The sequence below is a fragment of the Heptranchias perlo genome, chromosome 16 (assembly GCF_035084215.1).
Source record: "Heptranchias perlo isolate sHepPer1 chromosome 16, sHepPer1.hap1, whole genome shotgun sequence".
Classification (NCBI taxonomy): domain Eukaryota; kingdom Metazoa; phylum Chordata; class Chondrichthyes; order Hexanchiformes; family Hexanchidae; genus Heptranchias; species Heptranchias perlo.
Window position 1 is genome coordinate 45,362,029 of NC_090340.1, and position 20,006 is coordinate 45,382,034.

The 20,006-nt window shown below is 40.2% G+C and overlaps 1 protein-coding gene across 1 annotated transcript; it reads left to right on the top strand.

Moving 5' to 3' along the window:
• Nucleotides 1-164: 164 nt before the first annotated feature.
• Nucleotides 165-19,790, top strand: gabarapl2 (GABA(A) receptor-associated protein like 2). Its single transcript, XM_067998064.1, has 4 exons — nt 165-320; nt 14,437-14,492; nt 16,203-16,375; nt 19,364-19,790. Exons 1-4 carry the CDS (start codon nt 287-289, stop codon nt 19,452-19,454), a joined length of 354 nt encoding a protein of 117 aa, XP_067854165.1. The 5' UTR covers nt 165-286; the 3' UTR covers nt 19,455-19,790.
• Nucleotides 19,791-20,006: the final 216 nt, after the last annotated feature.

Sequence of the window (20,006 nt, forward strand, 5' to 3'; positions counted from 1 at the left end):
TTCGTGTCACACAAAAAACAATCGTTTGAAACTGCCATACAATAATACAAAGCAGACTACAGAGAGAAATATTTAAATATATAGATATATTCTAGATGTCAGAATCTCTTGTCAATCTCGCATGAAGTATTGTCCTTCCTCACACCCACTCCCCCTCTTCCAAAAAGAAATAGTTCAGACCGACAGGACATTCCCTGAGCTTGATACGGTGCAGTGCTCAGATTGTTACGTTGTAGCAGCGTTTTGTTTCCTTTTAGCAAATAGATACTTTTATACATCGGGCAAAATGAAATGGATGTTTAAAGAAGACCATTCATTAGGTGAGTTCAGTCTGCTGCCGCGGTTACTTGTATCAGGAGGAATGAAGCCATTCTGCTGTGCTGTGTTTGACGTCTTCAGGGCCTAGCACTGACCTGCGCAGTTTGCCTTTTTAGGCTCTTGTTTGTTTTTCTTTAGGGTGTGTAAATTGTTGCGTCTATTTGAGGTTTTTAGAATTCGAGGAATGCTATCCGCAACATTCGAATATTGTATCCCGGTACCTGTATAACTATTAAGACAGTCAAAAAATAAAAACCTGTTTCACTCTGTAATTTCTATACTTTGATACTACAAAACAGTATATTTATGCCTGTATAACTGTACAACCTTGCCCAACCCTTCCCTCTTAATTCAACAGCCCTCATTTTCACTGTTTCCTCATAATATAAATAGCATGTACATCTACTGCTCTCAGAGACAGGCCAGACGTCACACCAACTTAGAACTGCATACAATAAAAGAAAGAACTTCATCATCCAAGAATATTGCAAAACGCTTCACTGCCAATGAAATACTTGTGACGTGTTTAATGTAGGGAAATGCATTTGCACACAGCAAGGTCCAACAAACAGCAATGAGATAAATGACTGGTTAATCTTGTTTTGGGGTTTTGATTGAGGGATAAATGTTGGGCAGGACACTGGGAGAATTCCCCTGCTCTCACAGATGGGATCGTTTATGTCCACCTTGACTCCTTGTTCAGTCTCAATTCAAAGTTAGGGTCCTGTATAACCTGGAGTTGAGTTTCAGACTCTAAATCCTAGACCACTAATATTGCCAACAGTAATTTCCAGGCTTTTTTCCTCAATATAAATTGCAGACGATAGTTCATATTTCCACTTCTACAACACCTTCCGCCTCTATCCTTACCTCACCTCCATTGCCACTGAACCTCTCATCCATGCCTTTGTCAGCTCCAGATATGGTTTGTCTAATATTTCCCTTGCTGACTCCTAAACTCCACTGCCTGAACCTTACCCACACTAAGTTGTGCACTCGTGTCCTTGCTCACTCTGTAATTTCTATACTTTGATACTACAAAACAGTATATTTATGCCTGTATAACTGTACAACCTTGCCCAACCCTTCCCTCTTAATTCAACAGCCCTCATTTTCACTGTTTCCTCATAATATAAATAGCATGTACATCTACTGCTCTCAGAGACAGGCCAGACGTCACACCAACTTAGAACTGCATACAATAAAAGAAAGAACTTCATCATCCAAGAATATTGCAAAACGCTTCACTGCCAATGAAACACTTGTGACGTGTTTAACACATTGAATTCAAACTTCTGACACTTGTTTACAAATTCCCCTGCAGTCTCGTCCTTCCCCATTACTGCAATCTCCTCTAGTGGTATGACCCTGTATGTGTTACTCTGGTTTCCCATACATCCCCACTTCCTCCACTCCATCTTTGGTGGCAGAGTTTTCAGCATCTTGACCCCACACTCAGGCAAACTTTCCCTAAACCTATCTACCTTTCTGCCTTTCTCCCCTCCTTCAAAAGGCTCCACAAAACCTTTGACCATGCCTTTAATCACATCTCCTAACTTTTCCACTACTGCTTAGCAACCATTTGTTCTCCTGTTAAAAGCCATGGAATGTTTACTACATTAAAGGAGCAATATAAATACAAGTTGTCATTTCTTGCTGTATTACTTTTTTGAGATGAGAAATTAGTGACAGTATTAGCAGAAGAACACTGAACGCTTATGATAATCTCTGGTCCTTTGTTTTAACATGGGTATTAACACATTTATTTTTAAAGAGAAAGTGCTGCTGTTAATATAGCAAAGAGAGGAATGCCATAAGAATGTGTTAAATGCTCATTTGCTAATATTGCCAGAGTAATTTTCAGCCTGGTGGTAAAATAGTACATAGTATAAAAATAGCTCTCGGTTACACTAACTGCCAAAGAGCGTTATGGGCTTCATCAGAAGATGGCTGCCTGCATTGCCTTGACCTTGTGTTATTTACTGTCTTATCCTTTTGGAGACAGGATCTGATGTCCAACTAGAGACTTGCAACTAGAGACTTGTCATGTTTGAGACTGAGTGTACTGTTTGATTGTCATTTATCTTTATCCTTTGTCATACCATAATTATTCTGTATCTTCACTAATGTGTAGATCAAAGGAGCAATACTAATCTGAGAACATCTTTAATTAGGAGGTCTACATAAATCAGATGACAGGTTTAAGCAATAGGTGGGAATAAATCAATTTATGGGCATAAACCATTCATAGAAAGGTAGTGGAAGTAGATTCAATAATAAATTACAAAAGGGAATTGGATAAATACTTGGAGGAAAAATTTGAATGCTATGGGGAAAGAGCAGGGGAGTGGGACTGTTGGATAGCTCTTTCAAAGAGCCGGCACAGGCATGATGGACCAAATGGCCTCCTTCTGTGCTGTAAGATTCTATGCTATAGCTATCTATTTCATAGTTGGTTGGGGATTTCACATTAGCCTGCATTAATAATTAGTTACATTTCTGAAGGGAACAAGAATTTGACATGAAAATAAGTAATATATGAGGATTAAGATAGAATGCAATAGGGGCCTGCTGATTCTATGCAGTGTATGCTATAATGAAGATAATATGAGTGAGGATTAAGCATGGTGTCTGTATGTATGTTGATAAGGACTAAGCACAATGCACTGTTTAATTCTCATTCATACTTTAGCCTCAAAATGAAAAGTGTGCATATTCAGTAAACCTTCCACTGTATGCTGCTGAAAAGTGAGCATACTCGCCTCCAAGAAATAAAAAGTGGATATGCTGCACTACACCCCTATAGAAAACAAATGTCTGCTACGGGTTGTAACAGCAGCACAATGACATCTGCTAATGTAATTATAATATATGTAAAACCTCTTTATAGTACTTTATTTATTTAACTCATGCAGTCAATGATGCCACCATTCCTTTGTTGCACTTTCCTGTGATAAGTGAATTGTAATAAGTCTGCTTTGTCATGTTGCTCTGTATTATTCATGGCCTGCTGAAGCACTTTGTTGGGATGCTGACCAGTTTTCAGGATGAGAGGCAAGCTAAAAGGAAATTTGTGTGCATTACACACAAATGTAATGGCAAGGACACAAATTACGGCTGCATTTGAGGTTCCTTGTTGGTTTGAGGCATATGCATGCAATCCAGTATGTTAGATACCCATGTATCAAGACAAAACCTGGAACTTTTTAAAACTTTGAGATTGGTTTTGCACCACATGCAGTTATACCACAACTGGTGTGAACCCCAACCAGTGTGAGACTACATCTCAATGTGGTCTCTGCTTGCCAAAATTTGGATTACTCTCCAATCAGCAATCTTAAACTAGTGATACCATACTTTATATCAATCCAATATAAAATTGCACCAATTGATACAGAAACTGCAATATAACTGGTCTGTTAGTGTAAGAATGGAGTGTTACATGTCACTGTGGTCTGTTTGAGCTCCCCCTATAACTCGAGAGAATCCTAATGTCAAAAATATTGAAGCTAAACTTAGCTATTTTTCACAAAAGAAAAAATGAGTCCAGTAATTTAGTTTGCCATTTGTGCACATTAGTGAAAAGAGAGGAGCTACTGTGAGTACACAAATGATGTGCAATGCTACGAGGTATGCTTGCTAAATTGTAGTTTTCAGTATAGAAGTGCTACAACAATAACTTGCAATTATATAGCACCTTTACAATACTTGACAGAAGATAAATGTACCCTATTTACTGTCATCTTGTCTGTTATGTCTTAGCTACACTTCAAATAGTAAAACTGTCTGAAAACCTGTTCTTTTTACAACTCTGCAAAATCCACAATTTTTTTAAAAATGTAATTGCAATTCTAATATGAATCTTTTACAGACCATAGTACAAAGTATTCCTGAAAATACATTCTGACGAGTATCACCAACACTGTAGACCAGATTTTAGGAAGCACTTACTGCAGTGCCTACACATACACATGCCCTTTAAGTGTAAAACTTCCCTCCTGTAACCGGCATGTCACTTCCCTCTTCTCTGCCATGCTTGAACTTACCTATTCATTTTCCTTACCTTTGCTTGAGTCTTTCAATTTGCTGCTTCACTAGTGCCCATGCCTTTTTCACCCTACCACCTCTCGCCATCTCCACCTCCACTAAGTATCTGTACCTTAGTGATTCCTCTTACTACCTCTCATTGCCCTGCACCCACTAAGCACCCATGCCTTTCTCCTTCCCATTCTCACCTATTGCCCCCATCATCCCAGCCCTGAGCACCTGTGCTTCCTCTCCACTCCCTCCTATTGCCTCTTGCCACCCCCACCAACCCGAGTGCTTCTTCCTAGTCTTTCACTCCCTCCTACTGACATTGGTACTCCAGTGTCCTTACCTTTCCCCACTCCCTTGTGCCACCTGTTACCAGTCATGTCCTAAGCAGCCATGCATTCTCTTTCTGGTTTTTAATATTTAAAGTGGTAACACAACATTTTTGCTTACTTTTCTAAAACTAGTTTAAAAAAGAGCTAGCATTTTGAGTCCAGTTTGAGAATAAATATTTGCTCAATTGGTAGTTGCACCACTCAATTTCAAATTAAATTATACATACTGGGAAGGTCCCAGGTTTTAAGCCCAGTCTGATCTTAGCCTCAGTACCACAAGCCTAGGGAGGGAAAAATCAGCTAGGGCTCCTATTTCTATTGATTATCCAATTATCAGTGCACGTGGATGGATGTCAGATTAGGCCAGGATCAGGCTCAACTTGATAGTCAGCTAAAACACATGTCTGAACTCTCACATGAAGACTGGCCATTTGTGCAAGGCAGTTGGGATTTTTTTTATTTGTTCATGGGATGTGGGCGTTGCTAGCGAGGCCAGCATTTATTGTCCATCCCTAATTGCCCTCGAGAAGGTGGTGGTGAGCCGCCTTCTTGAACCGCTGCAGTCCGTGTGGTGAAGGTTCTTCCACAGCGCTGTTAGGAAGGGAGTGCCAGGATTTTGACCCAGCGACGATGAAGGAACGGCGATATATTTCCAAGTCGGGCTGGTGTGTGACTTGGAGGTGAACGTGCAGGTGGTGTTGTTCCCATGTGCCTGCTGCCCTTGTCCTTCTAGGTGTTAGAGGTCGCGGGTTTGGGAGGTGCTGTCGAAGAAGCCTTGGCGAGTTGCTGCAGAGCATCCTGTGGATGGTACACACTGCAGCCACAGTGCGCCAGTGTTGAAGGGAGTGAATGTTTAGGGTGGTGGATGGGGTGCCAATCAAGCGGGCTGCTTTGTCCTGGATGGTGTCGAGCTTCTTGAGTGTTGTTGGAGCTGCACTCATCCAGGCAAGTGGAGAGTATTCCATCACACTCCTGACTTGTGCCTTATAGATGGTGGAAAGGCTTTGGGGAGTCAGGAAGTGAGTCACTCGCTGCAGAATACACATCCTCTGACCTGCTCTTGTAGCCACAGTATTTATGTGGCTGGTCCAGTTAAGTTTCTGGTCAATGGTGACCCCCAGAATGTTGATGGTGGGGGATTCGGCAATGGTAATGCTGTTGAATGTCAAGGGGAGGTGGTTAGACTTTCTTTTGTTGGAGATGGTCATTGCCTGGCACTTGCCTGGCGCAAATGTTAGTTGCCACTTATCAGCCCAAGCCTGGATGTTGTCCAGGTCTTGCTGCATGCGGGCACGGACTGCTTCAATATCTGAGGGGTTGCGAATGGAACTGAACACTGTGCAATCATCAGCGAACATTCCCATTTCTGACCTTATGATGGAGGGAAGGTTATTGATGAAGCAGCTGAAGGTGGTTGGACCTAGGACACTGCCCTGAGGAACTCCTACAGCAATGTCCTGGGGCTGAGATAATTGGCCTCCAACAACCACTACCATCTTCCTTTGTGCTAGGTATGACTCCAGCCACTGGAGCGTTTTCCCCCTGATTCCCATTGACTTCAATTTTACTAGGGATCCTTGGTGCCACACTCGGTCAAATGCTGCCTTGATATCAAGGACAGTCACTCTCACCTCACCTTTGGAATTCAGCTCTTTTGTCCATGTTTGGACGAAGGCCGTAATGAGGTCTGGAGCCGAGTGGTCCTGGCGAAACCCAAACTGATGCCTGAAGAGTCATGCCCACCATGAATCGGTGTCTCCAGAGTAGAAGGGAGGAAAATTATGGAGGGAAAGAATGCATAATGTAACCACAATCTGTAACCCCATAGTCCAGCATATCCCTCACTCTACCATTACCATCAAGCCAGGGGATCAACCCTGGTTCAATGAGGAGTGTAGAAGATCATGCTAGGGGCAGCACCAGGCGTACCTAAAAATGAGGTGCCAACCTGGTGAAGCTACAACACAGGACTACATGCATGCTAAGCAGCGGAAGCAGCATGCTATAGAGAGCTAAGCCATTGCACAACCAACGGATCAGATCAAAGCTCTGCAGTCCTGCCACATCCAGTCATGAATGGTAGTGGACAATTAAACAACTCACGGGAAGAGGAGGCTCCATGAACATCCCCATCCTCAATGATGATAGAGCCCAGCACGTGATTGCAAAAGACATGGTTGAAGCATTAGCAACCATCTTCAGCCAGAAGTGCCGAGTGGATGATCCATCTCGGCTTCCTCCCAAAAACCCCACCATCACAGAAGCCAGTCTTCAGCTAATTCGATTCACTCCACGTGATATCAAGAAACGGCTGAGTGCACTGGATACAGCAAAGGCTATGGGACCCGACAACATCCCGGCTGTAGTGCTGAAGACTTGTACTCCAGAACTAGCTGCACCTCTAGCCAAGCTGTTCCAGTACAGATACAACACTGGCATCTACCCGACAATGTGGAAAATTGCCCAGGTATGTCCTGTCCACAAAAAGCAGGACAAATCCAATCCAGCCAATTACCGCCCCATCAGTCTACTCTCAATCATCGGCAAAGTTATGGAAGGTGTCGTCGACAGTGCTATCAAAGGGCACTTACTCACCAATAATCTGCTCACCGATGCTCAGTTTGGGTTCCGCCAGGACCATTCAGCTCCAGAGCTCATTACAGCCTTTGTCCAAACATGGACAAAAGAGCTGAATTCCAGAGGTGAGGTGAGAGTGACTGCCCTTGACATCAAGGCAGCATTTGACCGAGTGTGGCACCAAGGAGCCCAAGTAAAATTGAAGTCAATGGGAATCGGGGAAAACTCTCCAGTGGCTGGAGTCATACCTAGCACAAAGGAAGATGGTAGTGGTTGTTGGAAGCCAATCATCAGCCCCAGGATATCGCTGCAGGAGTTCCTCAGGGCAGTGTCCGAGGCCCTACCATCTTCAGCTGCTTCATCAATGACCTTCCCTCCATCATAAGGTCAGAAGTGGGGATGTTCACTGATGATTGCACAGTGTTCAGTTCCATTCGCAACCCCCCAGATAATGAAGCAGTCCGTGCCCGCATGCCGCAAGACCTGGACAACATCCAGGCTTGGACTGATAAGTGGCAACTAACATTTGTGCCAGGCAATGACCAGCTCCAACAAAAGAATGTCTAACCACCTCCCCTTGACATTCAATGACATTACCATCGCCGAATCCCCCACATCAACACCCTGGGGGTCACCATTGACCAGAAAGTTAACTGGACCAGCCACATAAATACTGTGGCTACAAGAGCAGGCCAAAGGCTGGTTATTCTGCAGTGAATGACTCACCACCTCCTGACTCTCCAAAGCCTTTCCACCATCTATAAGGCACAAGTCAGGTGTGTGATGGAATACTCTCCACTTGCCTGGATGAGTGCAGCTCCAACAATGCTCAAGGAGCTCAACACCATCCAGGACAAAGCAGCCCGTTTGATTGGCACCCCATCCACCATCCTAAATATTCACTCCCTCCACCACCAGCGCACAGTGGCTGCAGTGTGTACCATCTACAAGATGCACTGCAGCAACTCGCCAAGACTTCTTCCACAGCACCTCCCAAACCCACAACCTCTACCACCTAGAAGGACAAGGGCAGCAGGCATATGGAAACACCACCATCTGTACATTCCCCTCCAAGTCACACACCATCCTGACTTGGAAATATATTGCTGTTCCTTCATCGTCGCTGGGTCAATATCCTGGAACTCCCTACCTAACAGCACTATGGGAGTACCTTCATAGGTCTGGAGCAGTTCAAGAAAGCGGCTCACCACCAACTTCTCAAGGGCAATTAGGGATGGGCAATAAATGCTGGCCTTGCCAGCGACGCCCACATCCCATGAATGAATGAAAAAAGTACAGTATGCTCTTGACATTGGAGATATGTTTAAGAAAAGACAAGGCAAGTTTGGGTCTGACAGAATGTAAATTCCCTCGTATGAAAGGGGGATTGTGAAGACTGAAGGGTTGTTAATATAGGACCTTTGTACTTTGGCTATTTTTTTGTCGGGAACTGGATTATAACAAAATTGACTGAGTGAGTAAATGCATAGCTAATCAAGGGGACTTAACAAACATCAATCATATCCAAAGCAAAATACTGCGGATGCTGGAAATATGAAATAAAAACAGAAAATGCTGGAAATACTCAGCAAGTCAGGCAGCATCTGTGGGGAAAGAAACAGAGTTAACGTTTCAGATCAATGATCCTTCATCAGAACTGGAAAAAGTTGAAGATTAAACAGTTTTTGAGCAAGTACAGAGCCAGGGAAGGGGATGGGGAGGAAAGAACAAAAGGGTGGAGGGCAGGAGTGATTAATGATAAATGGGATGATGGTGCAAGGCAAGGAGGGTGGTAATGGGACAAGTAAAGAAAGAAAAGATGGATCTAGAGGAGCTGTAAATTGCAACATCAGAACCATTAGCAGCACTGCTGTCCAAAAAAAAGGGGAGCAATGGTTATGATCTGAAGTTATTGAAATTGATGTTGAGTCCAGAAGTTTGTAACGTGCCTAATTGAAAGATGAGGTGCTGTTCCTCAAGCTTCCGTGAGCTCTATTAGAACGGTGTAAAAGGCCGAGGTCAGAGTGGGAGTGGGACGGGGAATTAAAATGGCAGTGGACTGGCAGATCAGGGTCACACTTGTGACCTGAGCAAAGGTGTTCAGCAAAGCGATCACCCAATCTGTGTTTGGTCTCCCCAATGTAGAGGAGACCGCATTGTGAGCAGCGAATACAGTATACTAAATTGAAAGAAGTACAAGAAAATTGCTGTTTCACCTGGAAGGATTGTTTGGGGCCCTGGACGGTGAGAAGGGAGGAGGTGAAAGGGCAGGTGTTGCATCTCCTGCGTTCGCACAGGAAGGTGCAGTGGGCAGGAGAGCAGGTGTTGGGGTTGATGGAAGAGTGGACCAGTGTGCCGTGGAGGGAGCGGTCCCTTCAGAATGCTGAAAGAAGAGGGGAGGGGAAGATGTTTTTGGTGGAGGTGGCGGAAATGGTAGAGGATGATACGTTGAATGTGGAGGCTGGTGGGGTGGAAGGTGAAGACAAGGGGGACCCTATCACGGTTCTGGGAGGGAGGGAAAGGGGTGAGGGCAGAAATACTGGAAATAGGATGGACGCGGTCGAGGGCCCTGTCAACTACAGTGGAGGGGAATCCTCGGTTGAGGAAAAAGGGAGACATATCAGAAGCACTGGTGTGGAAGGTGGCATCATCAGAACAGATGCGACTGAGACAGAGAAACTGGGAGAAGGGAAGCTTCTGGGTGGGAGAAGGGAAGCTTCTGGGTTGGAGAAGGGAAGCAAGTCCTTACAGGAAGTGGGGTGGGAGGAAATGTAATCAAGGTAGCTGTGGGAGTCGGTGGGCTTATAATAGATATTGGTTGAGAGCCTATCCCCAGAAATGGAGATAAAGAAGTCAAGGAAGGGAAGAGTCCGAGATGGGCCATGCGAAGGTGAGCGAAGGCTGGAAATTGGAAGCAAAATTGATGAAATTTTGCCCCGAACTTCAAAATCATATCCAAATAGTTAATTTATAAATTTTAGCCATAACTGTACCAGTTCCTGGCATGACATCATCGTAGCATCCCATTAACGACAATTAATTTATTTTACTTAAATGCTGCAACAGTTCAGAGCTCAACGTGCATTTAACCAGTTTTTTGGTAAGATCTCTGATTTTTTCGATTACTGCCCCTTGTTTTTCCTCTGACCTGCTCGTTAGAAGCATCTTTAGAATTTAATAAGATACTCTCCACACACAAATAGAGAGTTCTGTTAATGTTTGAGACTTTAACATAAGTTGAAGTGAAATAGGAATAATGGTAATAGTTGAAAAGCACAGTTTCCTTTTTTATTGTATCTCTCTCCTCTTCTCTCCTCCCCCCTCCCCCCCCCCCCCCCCCCATTTAAAGTTATGCTTTTCTCCTTTTTAAATCAATCCCCGATTAGATGCTAATTTTGTCAGAAGTACATGAAGCTGAGTGGTTTCCGGCCTCTTCCAATGCTATCCTGCACCTGCTCAGGAGGTGCACGAGTATTGTGGGTTGGTTTACTTAATGGTTTTTCTTTCCCCTACAGGGCAGAAACATATTGTCTCTGTTTTGTATCTTCCCCAGTGGGCTGGCTGAAATCAGAACTCATTACAAGCATGGAAATTGTGGCTGCCAACCCATATACTGTAGTTCCATAACTCACAATTTTTACAGGCCAACGTGCTATGTCACCAAACTACCAGCCTCTTTACTTTCGAGCTCCTACTTCAAGGAATATAAATAGTATTTGGCTGTAAGTTATAATACATATACTTTGTAAGAATGAAATATATTCCACTGCTTAGTCAACTTAAAAACATTGGTACACATTTATGAATTATGGTTGACAACTTCGAGCAGATTGACAAATTTAAAGATCATGGTAAGATCGGAACAGCTTGTACACATCACAGCAGCTGTATCAGTGACACCAAGATATAGGCATTTATTCTATCCTTCACTTAAAGTACTGGTATAATTCTGTATTATGAATTACATTTGTCATTTACAATGTATTGGTTTCAAAGTACATTAATACCTTCTACTCTTGCCTTGCAAAAATGGCCAGTCTTCGTGTGAGAGTTCAGACACGTGTTTCAGCTGACTGTCATGTTAAGCCTGATCCTGGTCTCATCTGACATCTATCCACGTACACTGATAATTGGATAATCAATAGAAATAGGAGCCGTAATTGATTTTTCCCTCCCTCGGCTTGTGGTATTGAGGCCAAGATCAGACTCGAGATGAAACCTGGGACCTTCCCAGTATGTATAATTTATTTTCAAATAGAGTAGTGCTACTACCAATTGAGATAGCAAAGTATATATATTTATTCTCAGATTGGACTCAAAATGCTAGTTTTTTAACTAATGTGAAATAAAAGGACATAAGCAAGACAAAAACCAAAGTAATAAATTGGAGAAAAGATGATTTTGAGGGGATCAGAATGGAACTAGGAAAAATAAAGAGGAAAAATTTACTGACAAACAAAGAAATAGAACAACAGTGGGAAACATTTAAAACGGTGATCAATAGAGTCCAGAAGAAATATATCCCACTAAAAAGCAAGAACAAATTAGCCAGTAATGACACACCATGGGTGAATAAAGAAATACGGGTAACATTGAAACAAAAGAAAAAGGCATACACTAAGTACGTAGACAATAAAGAAAAGGATGACAAAAGGGAATATGAAAAGTTTAGGAAAGAAGTCAAAAAAACAATTAGGAAGGGAAAAAGAAAACACGAAATTAAATTATCAAGGAATATCAAAAAAAAGTTAAGTATTCTACAGACACAAATAACAAAAGAAAAATTAGGATTGGGATAGGGTCACTAAGGGATACACATGATAAACTCACAGGCAATGATAGCAAAATGGCAGAAATATTAAATAATTACTTTGCTTCAGTATTTACCAGGGAGAATAAAATGGTGGGCATGACAGTAGAAGAAGAGATCAAAAAAGGTGTAAAGATATTTAAGAAAGGGGGGGGGTGATAATTGATAAACTGTTCAAACTTATAGAGGTTAAAACCCCAGGTCTGGATGGATTGCATCCGCGCAGACAAAAAGATCTTAGGGAAGAGATAGCAGAGGCACTATTATATTTATATAAAAATTCATTTAAAAAAGGAATAGTGCCAGAGGGCTCACGGACAGCTAATGTTATTCCTATATTTAAAAAAGGATATAGAACAAGTCCAGGGAACTATAGACCAATTAGCTTAACGTCGGTGGTGGGAAAGATAATGGCATCTATACTCAAAGATGAGAGAAACATCTAGAAACCGAAAATATAATTTCAAACGAGAAGGTCATGCTTGACCAACCTTCTGTTACTTCTTCAAAGAATCCAAAAAGTGTAGACAAGGGCAATGTAGTAGATATAATTGGATTTTCGAAAGGCCTTCGATAAGGTACTGGATAGTACTTATGACTAAGGTCAGAGCATGTGGAGTCAGGGGACAAATAGCAGAATGAATTGTAAGCTGGCTACAAAACAGAAAACAGAGTAGGGGTTAAAGGTAGTTACTCAAACTGGCGAAAGGTGGAAAGTGGTGTTCCCTAAGGATCAGTGCTGGAACCACTGTTGTTCACCATTTACATAAACAATTTGGAATGGGAAGTACAATTCAAGATTTGCTGATGACACCAAATTGGGGGTTATAGTCGATACTGAGGCGGACTGCGACAAGATACCGGAAGATATTAATAAACGTGCAGAATGGGTGTCTAATTGGCAAATTAATTTCAATATAGATAAGTGTGAGGTGGTAGATTTTGGTAGGAAGAATGAGGCCTCGTACTCCTTGGAAAATAAGAGTGTAAATGGGGTAGAGGAACAGAGGAATTTAGGGGCACAGATATACAAATCAGTAAAAATAGTGATGCAGGGTAATTAAGACAATTTTTTAAAAAAGCAATACAAGCACTGGGGTTCATTTCTAGAGGGGTAGAATTGAAAAGCAGAGAACCTTGGTTAGACCACACTTGGAGTACTGTGAACAGTTCTGGTCTTCACCCTATGAAAAGGATATAAAGGCACTGGAGAAGGTGCAAAAAAGATTTACTAGGAAGATACAGAAATGAGAGATTATACTTTTAGGAAAGATTGAATAGGCTAGTGCTCTTTTCTCTAGAAAAGAGAAGACTGAGGGTTGACCTGATGGAAGACTTTAAGATTATGAAAGAGTTTGATAGGGTAGATGTAGAGAAGATGTTTCCACTTGCAGGATAGACCGGAACTAGGGGCCACAAATCCAATAGGGAATTCAGGAAAAACTTCTTCACCGAGAGAGTGATAAGAATGTGGAACTGGCTACCACAAGGAGTAGTTGAGGTGACTAACATAGATGCATTTAAGGGATAGCGAGATAAACACATGAGGGAGAAAGGAATAGAAGGATATGTTGATGGGGTTAGATGAAGAAGGGTGGGAGGAGGCTCACGTGGAGCATCAACACCGGCAGGGAGCTGTTGGGCCCAATGGCCTTTTCTGTGCTGTACATTCTTTGTAATACTTTCTATTGATTTGGAATTCATACAGAGAGAAAAAATCATCAACAATCATTAATTATCTAACAAAATATATTTTTATTTGTCTGAGCTCACACAATGAGCTATTGAAAGAGGAAAGTCATCTGTTAACATTTTCTTATGTATATATATTTTGAGAACATGTTCTCCACCTTTCTACCCAATGCACTAAGACAGTGGGTAGGCAAATAGTACCTAGGCCTCCACTGATGGCTCTGGGTTAAATACAGCTTATCTGTGCCACAAGAACAGGTAGGTCCTGGGTTCGAACCCAGTTCTATGTTGAGTTAGCTGCTGTTATTTAGGGGAGCAGCAGGAATGATTACAGCACACCTGGATTAGGGAAAGTAATATTGGTCTGGCTTCCCACCGTTGATCACTACTCAGTAATTCCTGCTGGAAGTGCACATGGACATCAGGTGAGGACAAGATTGGGCCTGGCTAAGATGACACCCACAGTAAAATAGCCTGTTGAGGGTATCACATGAATAACTGTCACTTGGACAAGGTAAAGGAGGTACAATTGCTGTATGTGAAACCCTAACCCTGCAAGGGAGCCAACACTATCAGGGAGGAGGTCAGAAAGTGGGTGAGAAAAAAATGTATATTGTTAGGTAAATGTGTATGTTAAATTCCTTTCCATTAATATTGACCTTTACTTTACAGAACACAGGTGTGTCGAATCTGCCAAAATTAGAGCTAAATATCCAGACAGAGTGCCAGTGAGTATTACTCCTGTAAAACGGTATAAAAAGGTTTTGCTGAGAATTCTTTTTGCATTATATTTTGACAAAAGAAAAAAATTGGAATTATTTTAATTTATTTTCTTATAAGAATTCATTCTAACATTCAAAGATAAAAATCCTACCAGATTTTGTACACTTTTTATAAGAAGATCGTGATCAAGGTTTCCAACAGCCACAAAAATAGTGCCAAGAATTCATAATAGCTTTTAAATGGAAAGTGGATAAATATTTGAAAAAGAAACATTTAAATGGTTATGCAGAAAGGACAGGGGAATGGTGTGGGTATGGTGGGCTAAATGACCTACTTCTGCAAAGCTCTATAATTCTATATAGATTTAATTGAAGTCACTTATTTAGCACACATTTAATACTTCAACTCTGGCATTTCTTTAGCTTTAACTTTAAAAAAAAATCTCAACCTATTACAGTAAAGGTTAAATTGGTAGAATTTAAACAAAGAGCAGTGAGTTGGGATTTCAATAAGCAGGGAAATATAGTGTATTTACTTGGATCCAGGTTAAGATTGTGACAGGTGTTGATTAGGTTAGCACCTGAAGGGCATTGTTGTATATGGTTACACCAGAAAGAAATATTTGCAGTGTTTGTCATAGACCTGGCTTACAAGGAAAATTGATTGATGAGGAAAATTAATTTTCTTTTAACCTATATATTTTGTAATATCTGATTTAATATGCACTAAACTAACAAGCAGGGCATTTACATGTAAACATATACAGAACATCCATTATGACCTTTGTTATTAACAGGAAATAGGAATATGCATACACTTAGGCAGAAATATTATTACATTTCTTTACTTACATGAGCACATTTTTTTAAACTATATCTGAACTCAAATTGACCCTTTTGATATTTTATTATAACTTTTAGAATGTGTACATTTACTTGGATGTGCACTTGATGTGCCGTAAACTACAGGACTACAGACCAAGTGCTGGAAAGTGGGATCAAGCTGGATAGCTCTTTTTCGGCCGGCACGGACACAATGGGCCGAATGGCCTCCTTCTGTGCTGTGATTCTATGATACATAGAATCATAGAATCACAATTTATAATAAAGAAATTTATAATAAAGAAATTTCAGTAATTTTGAAACTAGAATTAAAAGAGCAAATTGAGCACCTCTTGTGTCCTCAGAATTCTATTAAAGCAGTAGGGATGTCTAGAAGTAATTACTGTGATGATTAAGTACCTGTTCCAAATAAAAATAGAAAATGCTGGAAACACTCAGCAGGTCAGGCAGCATCTGTGGAGATAGGAAGGTAGAGGTAATGTTTCAGGTATTATGACCCCTCCTTTGTCCTAAGTTGTGTATATAATGCTTTAAATGAATTAGTTTCAACAATATTTACAGGGATTTTCTATGATGCCTGTAATCAGCCATTTCATAAGATCAGAAACACTGAAATGTAGGGTAAGGGCGGTCTCTTGTAATGTGCCTGCCACACATTACAATCACTGCTAGTGATGTGTTTGCTGCCTATTTTAAAATATTTTTAAATTGGAAGTATCTGCAAAACATTTAAAAGTTTTATTCAAAATCTATCCATAATGCTCAAAAAGCTGACTACTTATTCTGAAAATCTGTTGAAAGTACTATTTAAGATGCTCTTTTAAAAAAAACACATTATCAAATTTGTTTGCAATTGTTTTGTGATTTCGATAGGTGATAGTGGAGAAGGTATCTGGCTCACAGATAGTGGACATAGACAAAAGAAAGTACCTGGTGCCCTCTGATATCACAGTGGCACAGTTCATGTGGATTATCAGGAAACGGATCCAACTGCCATCTGAGAAAGCCATCTTCCTTTTTGTAGATAAGACAGTACCTCAATCCAGGTCAGTGGTTTAATTACTTGCAATTGGTTTATTTAGACAAGTATTTGAGAGATAAATCTGCACTGATGATGTAAAAAGTTTACATGCAGTAAAATAAATATTTTTTTAAAATCTTGCATTCATCAAAGTGAGAAATGGGACATTTAAAATGGGATTGTTCTTCTTAAAGCGCAAATATCTTCAATTTTTATTTAACTTTTGATTCATGGAACTATATGTTCTGCGTCCGGATGTGAATATGGTTTTATATCTGAAGCTGTAGTAGCCTCATTATGACGTGAGGAATATGAATACAATTAATAGAATAAATAGGCCACTTAATGAACATTAATAGAAAGTCCAGATAATAAGGATAACCTTCATAATTCATTTGTGATTTGTCACCCAAGCCATTTAGAATCATCTATGTATTCTATTTTTACCCATTATATATCTTCTACATTTGGTGGTATACTTCCTGAATTCAATTGTAACTTTTTGTAGTGTGTAAAGCATCTGTACTTTTACTGTAAATGTAAAATGGGTTTGTACACAGAATCTCTGCAAGAGCATTGTATATTTTCTGTATGGGTATAGTACTAGACCAAAGGCCCAGTGGTCCTGAGTCCAAATCCTACCATGGTAAGTTGTGAAATTGAACTCAATAAATCTTTTCATTGTGGCTGGCATCAGAAAAAAAAATGACCATGAAAGCTGCTGGATTGTTGTAAAAATTCATTTGGTTCACTAATGTCCTTCAGGGAACCTACCATCCCTCCCCTGGTCTGTCCTCCAGTTAACTTCAATCCCATGCTATGTGATTGATTCTCAATGTCATCTGATGTAACCTAGCCACTGAGCCCACCACCTTAGGGTGATTTGGAATTGGCAATGAATACAAGCTTGCCAGTAGTGATAACATCCTGAGAACAAATTGATTTGTTTTTGAGTTTAATGTTTAAAGCAAATATAAGAGGATATTATTGAATGAGTTATTCCGGTCTCATCAAAGTAAATAATGTTAACTCTTTTAGCTGGCATTGTTAAAAGTGTGAGCAATCAGAGAATAAATATGCCAGTATTGTGGATAGCACATTTCTATTGTTTCCTCACAAGTGGAAACAGCAAATATATTGGGCCAGAAATCATGCAAAGCGGTAATGCAATGCTCCCCGCAGCTCCTGCGAATTTAATTAACTGCAAATTACTTACTGCGGGCTCTGTGGCGCCTGCCCAATTGCTTGAATTTTAACTTTAAACAAAAATTGCACTATCAACCCAGCCTCTGCGCAGCGTGAGTTACCGCGCGGCTGGAAAAGTCTATGAGGAGAAGACACGCCCACAAAATCTGTCAAGAAGAGAAGTCCCGCCCACAGATTCAGGCTGCATTGCTCAAGAAGGCAAGTAGACTTCATTCATTTAAAGTTAGTGTTTTGGGTGTCATTGTAAAAAAATAATTAAATTTTTTAAAATAAAAAGCCAAAGAAATAATTGAATTAAATTAAAGAAACAGAAGGGAAAAGTAAAAAAAAATTTTTAATTTAAATTTTTTTAATGACCAAAAACTATTAAAATGAGTAATATGAGAGTCCGCATTTTTAAGTTAATTTTTAGTTGTTTGACAGTCATTAAGACTAACGGTGCTTTTAAAACTTAGTTTAGACCTTGTATTTTTAAGCATACCTGTTCGGTGGCATAATTGGTTACTTTCCAGCTGGGCAGATAAGCAAGTTGGCGCTTTTTCAATGATTTCTCTGATCCTAGCGTGCGATGTCCCTTTAATTCAAAGCTGTCACATTGCCATCGAACCACTAGGAGCAAGTTCACGATTTCTGCGTTTTACTGGACATGTGTAAACATGGGAACCTGCTCCTTCAATTCACCACTAAAAACAGAGCGGTATTGAGTTCCTCCATTATTTCGGGAGCGATTTCTGGCCCATCAAGAACAACAGATGCAAATGAGTTATGATATGCTTCTTCAAAATGACTGAACAATTACAGCACTACACATCATCCCCCATGTGATAGTCTGTCCTATAAGCATTGTTGTATTTGGGTTTAGCATAATTTCGGAACAGTTTGTACTGTTAGATCATATTCCATGTGTGCAATAAATTCAGTTTAAATGTTGTGAAATATTCCAGTTACACATTGTGAAAATCTTAACATTAGTATCATTTATTTTGTTGATAAAAAAAGTAAAAATTACAAAAGTATTTAAAAGCTTTTTCCCTTTGGTAAAATTACATTGTCGTGTGCCAGAAAGGTACAATATTTTTTAATGTGGGCGATAGTGGCAAGGCAGCATTTATTGCCCATCCCTAGTTTCCTTGCGGATATTGAGTCAACCACATAGTATGGGACTAGGGTCACACGAAGACTAGACCAGGTAGGGGTGGCAGGTTCCCTTTCTTGAAGGACATTAATGAACTAGTTAGGATTTAACAACAATCTGTTAGCTTTTATAGTCATTTTTTTATGGTGTCTGCCCACCAATTACTAGCTTTATTGATTTCAGTTTTACAACTTGCTTTGGTGGAATTTTAACTCCTGACTCTGGGTTGTTAGTCTAGTACCTTAACCACTAGGCTACCGTACCTTTGCTGGAAACGTGCTTGCCACATTTTGAGTTTTTTACATTTTTCCAGAGAAAAGATTTGGAAAAAATACTCTGTTCCTCTTGCCTTCTGTGCACCCCCACCTCCCTTTGCCCCACCATTGGTGGCAGAACTTTGCAAACACCTCTGTAAACCGCTGCACTTTTTAAAAACCTCAAGACCTATCTCTTTGACCAAGTGTTTGGTTAGCCCTCCTAAACTCTCCCTTCTTTGCTTGAAGTATGCCTATTTTTAAAGCACCTTGGGATGTTTCTTTATATTTAAAGGCACTATATAATGCAAGTTTAATTCATTGATCTCATTCATAGTTCAGCATCTCTATCAACCTTCAAAATTCAAGAGAAGAATATTGTTTTATTATTATGTTCACTGTTTGTTTCTCCTTATAGTTTGACCATGGGCCAACTGTATGAGAAGGAAAAAGATGAAGATGGATTTTTGTATGTGGCTTATAGTGGAGAAAACACATTTGGCTTCTAAATGTCTGTGCTTCAGCTCACAGCCACAGTTAATGCTCACCAATGGAAAGCCTACTTGTACTGTAGATACATTATCTTTTTGGAATATGATCTTGTGCGGAACATTAATTATTATGAATGCATTTATTACTTGTTTCACACTATATTCAGTTTATTGTGTTTAAATTAATAAATTATATAAGCAGATTAGTTTTCTTTGTTGCAGCTCAGTATTGTGACATGCCTGCTGTTTGAGATTTTTAATTAGTTGAAACCCGTATTTAAGAAAAGTTGTGTAAATATTGAATGATAAGGTGGCTGGAACAACCTAACCAATAATAAAATACATCAGAATTTATAGATCATTGTTTTTTTTTAATTGTGGCCTGAATAATAGATGTTTCTTTATTTGGGACATTTAAGTAATATGTTAGATATCTAAAATGTCTTACTCTATCAAGATAAAGGAAGAGAAAACCTACATTATATCTTAAATGCACAGATATGATTATCCAATAATGTTATGATAGATTACAACAGTGTAAGGATGCTGGGTAAGGGAAGGGAGATTGGA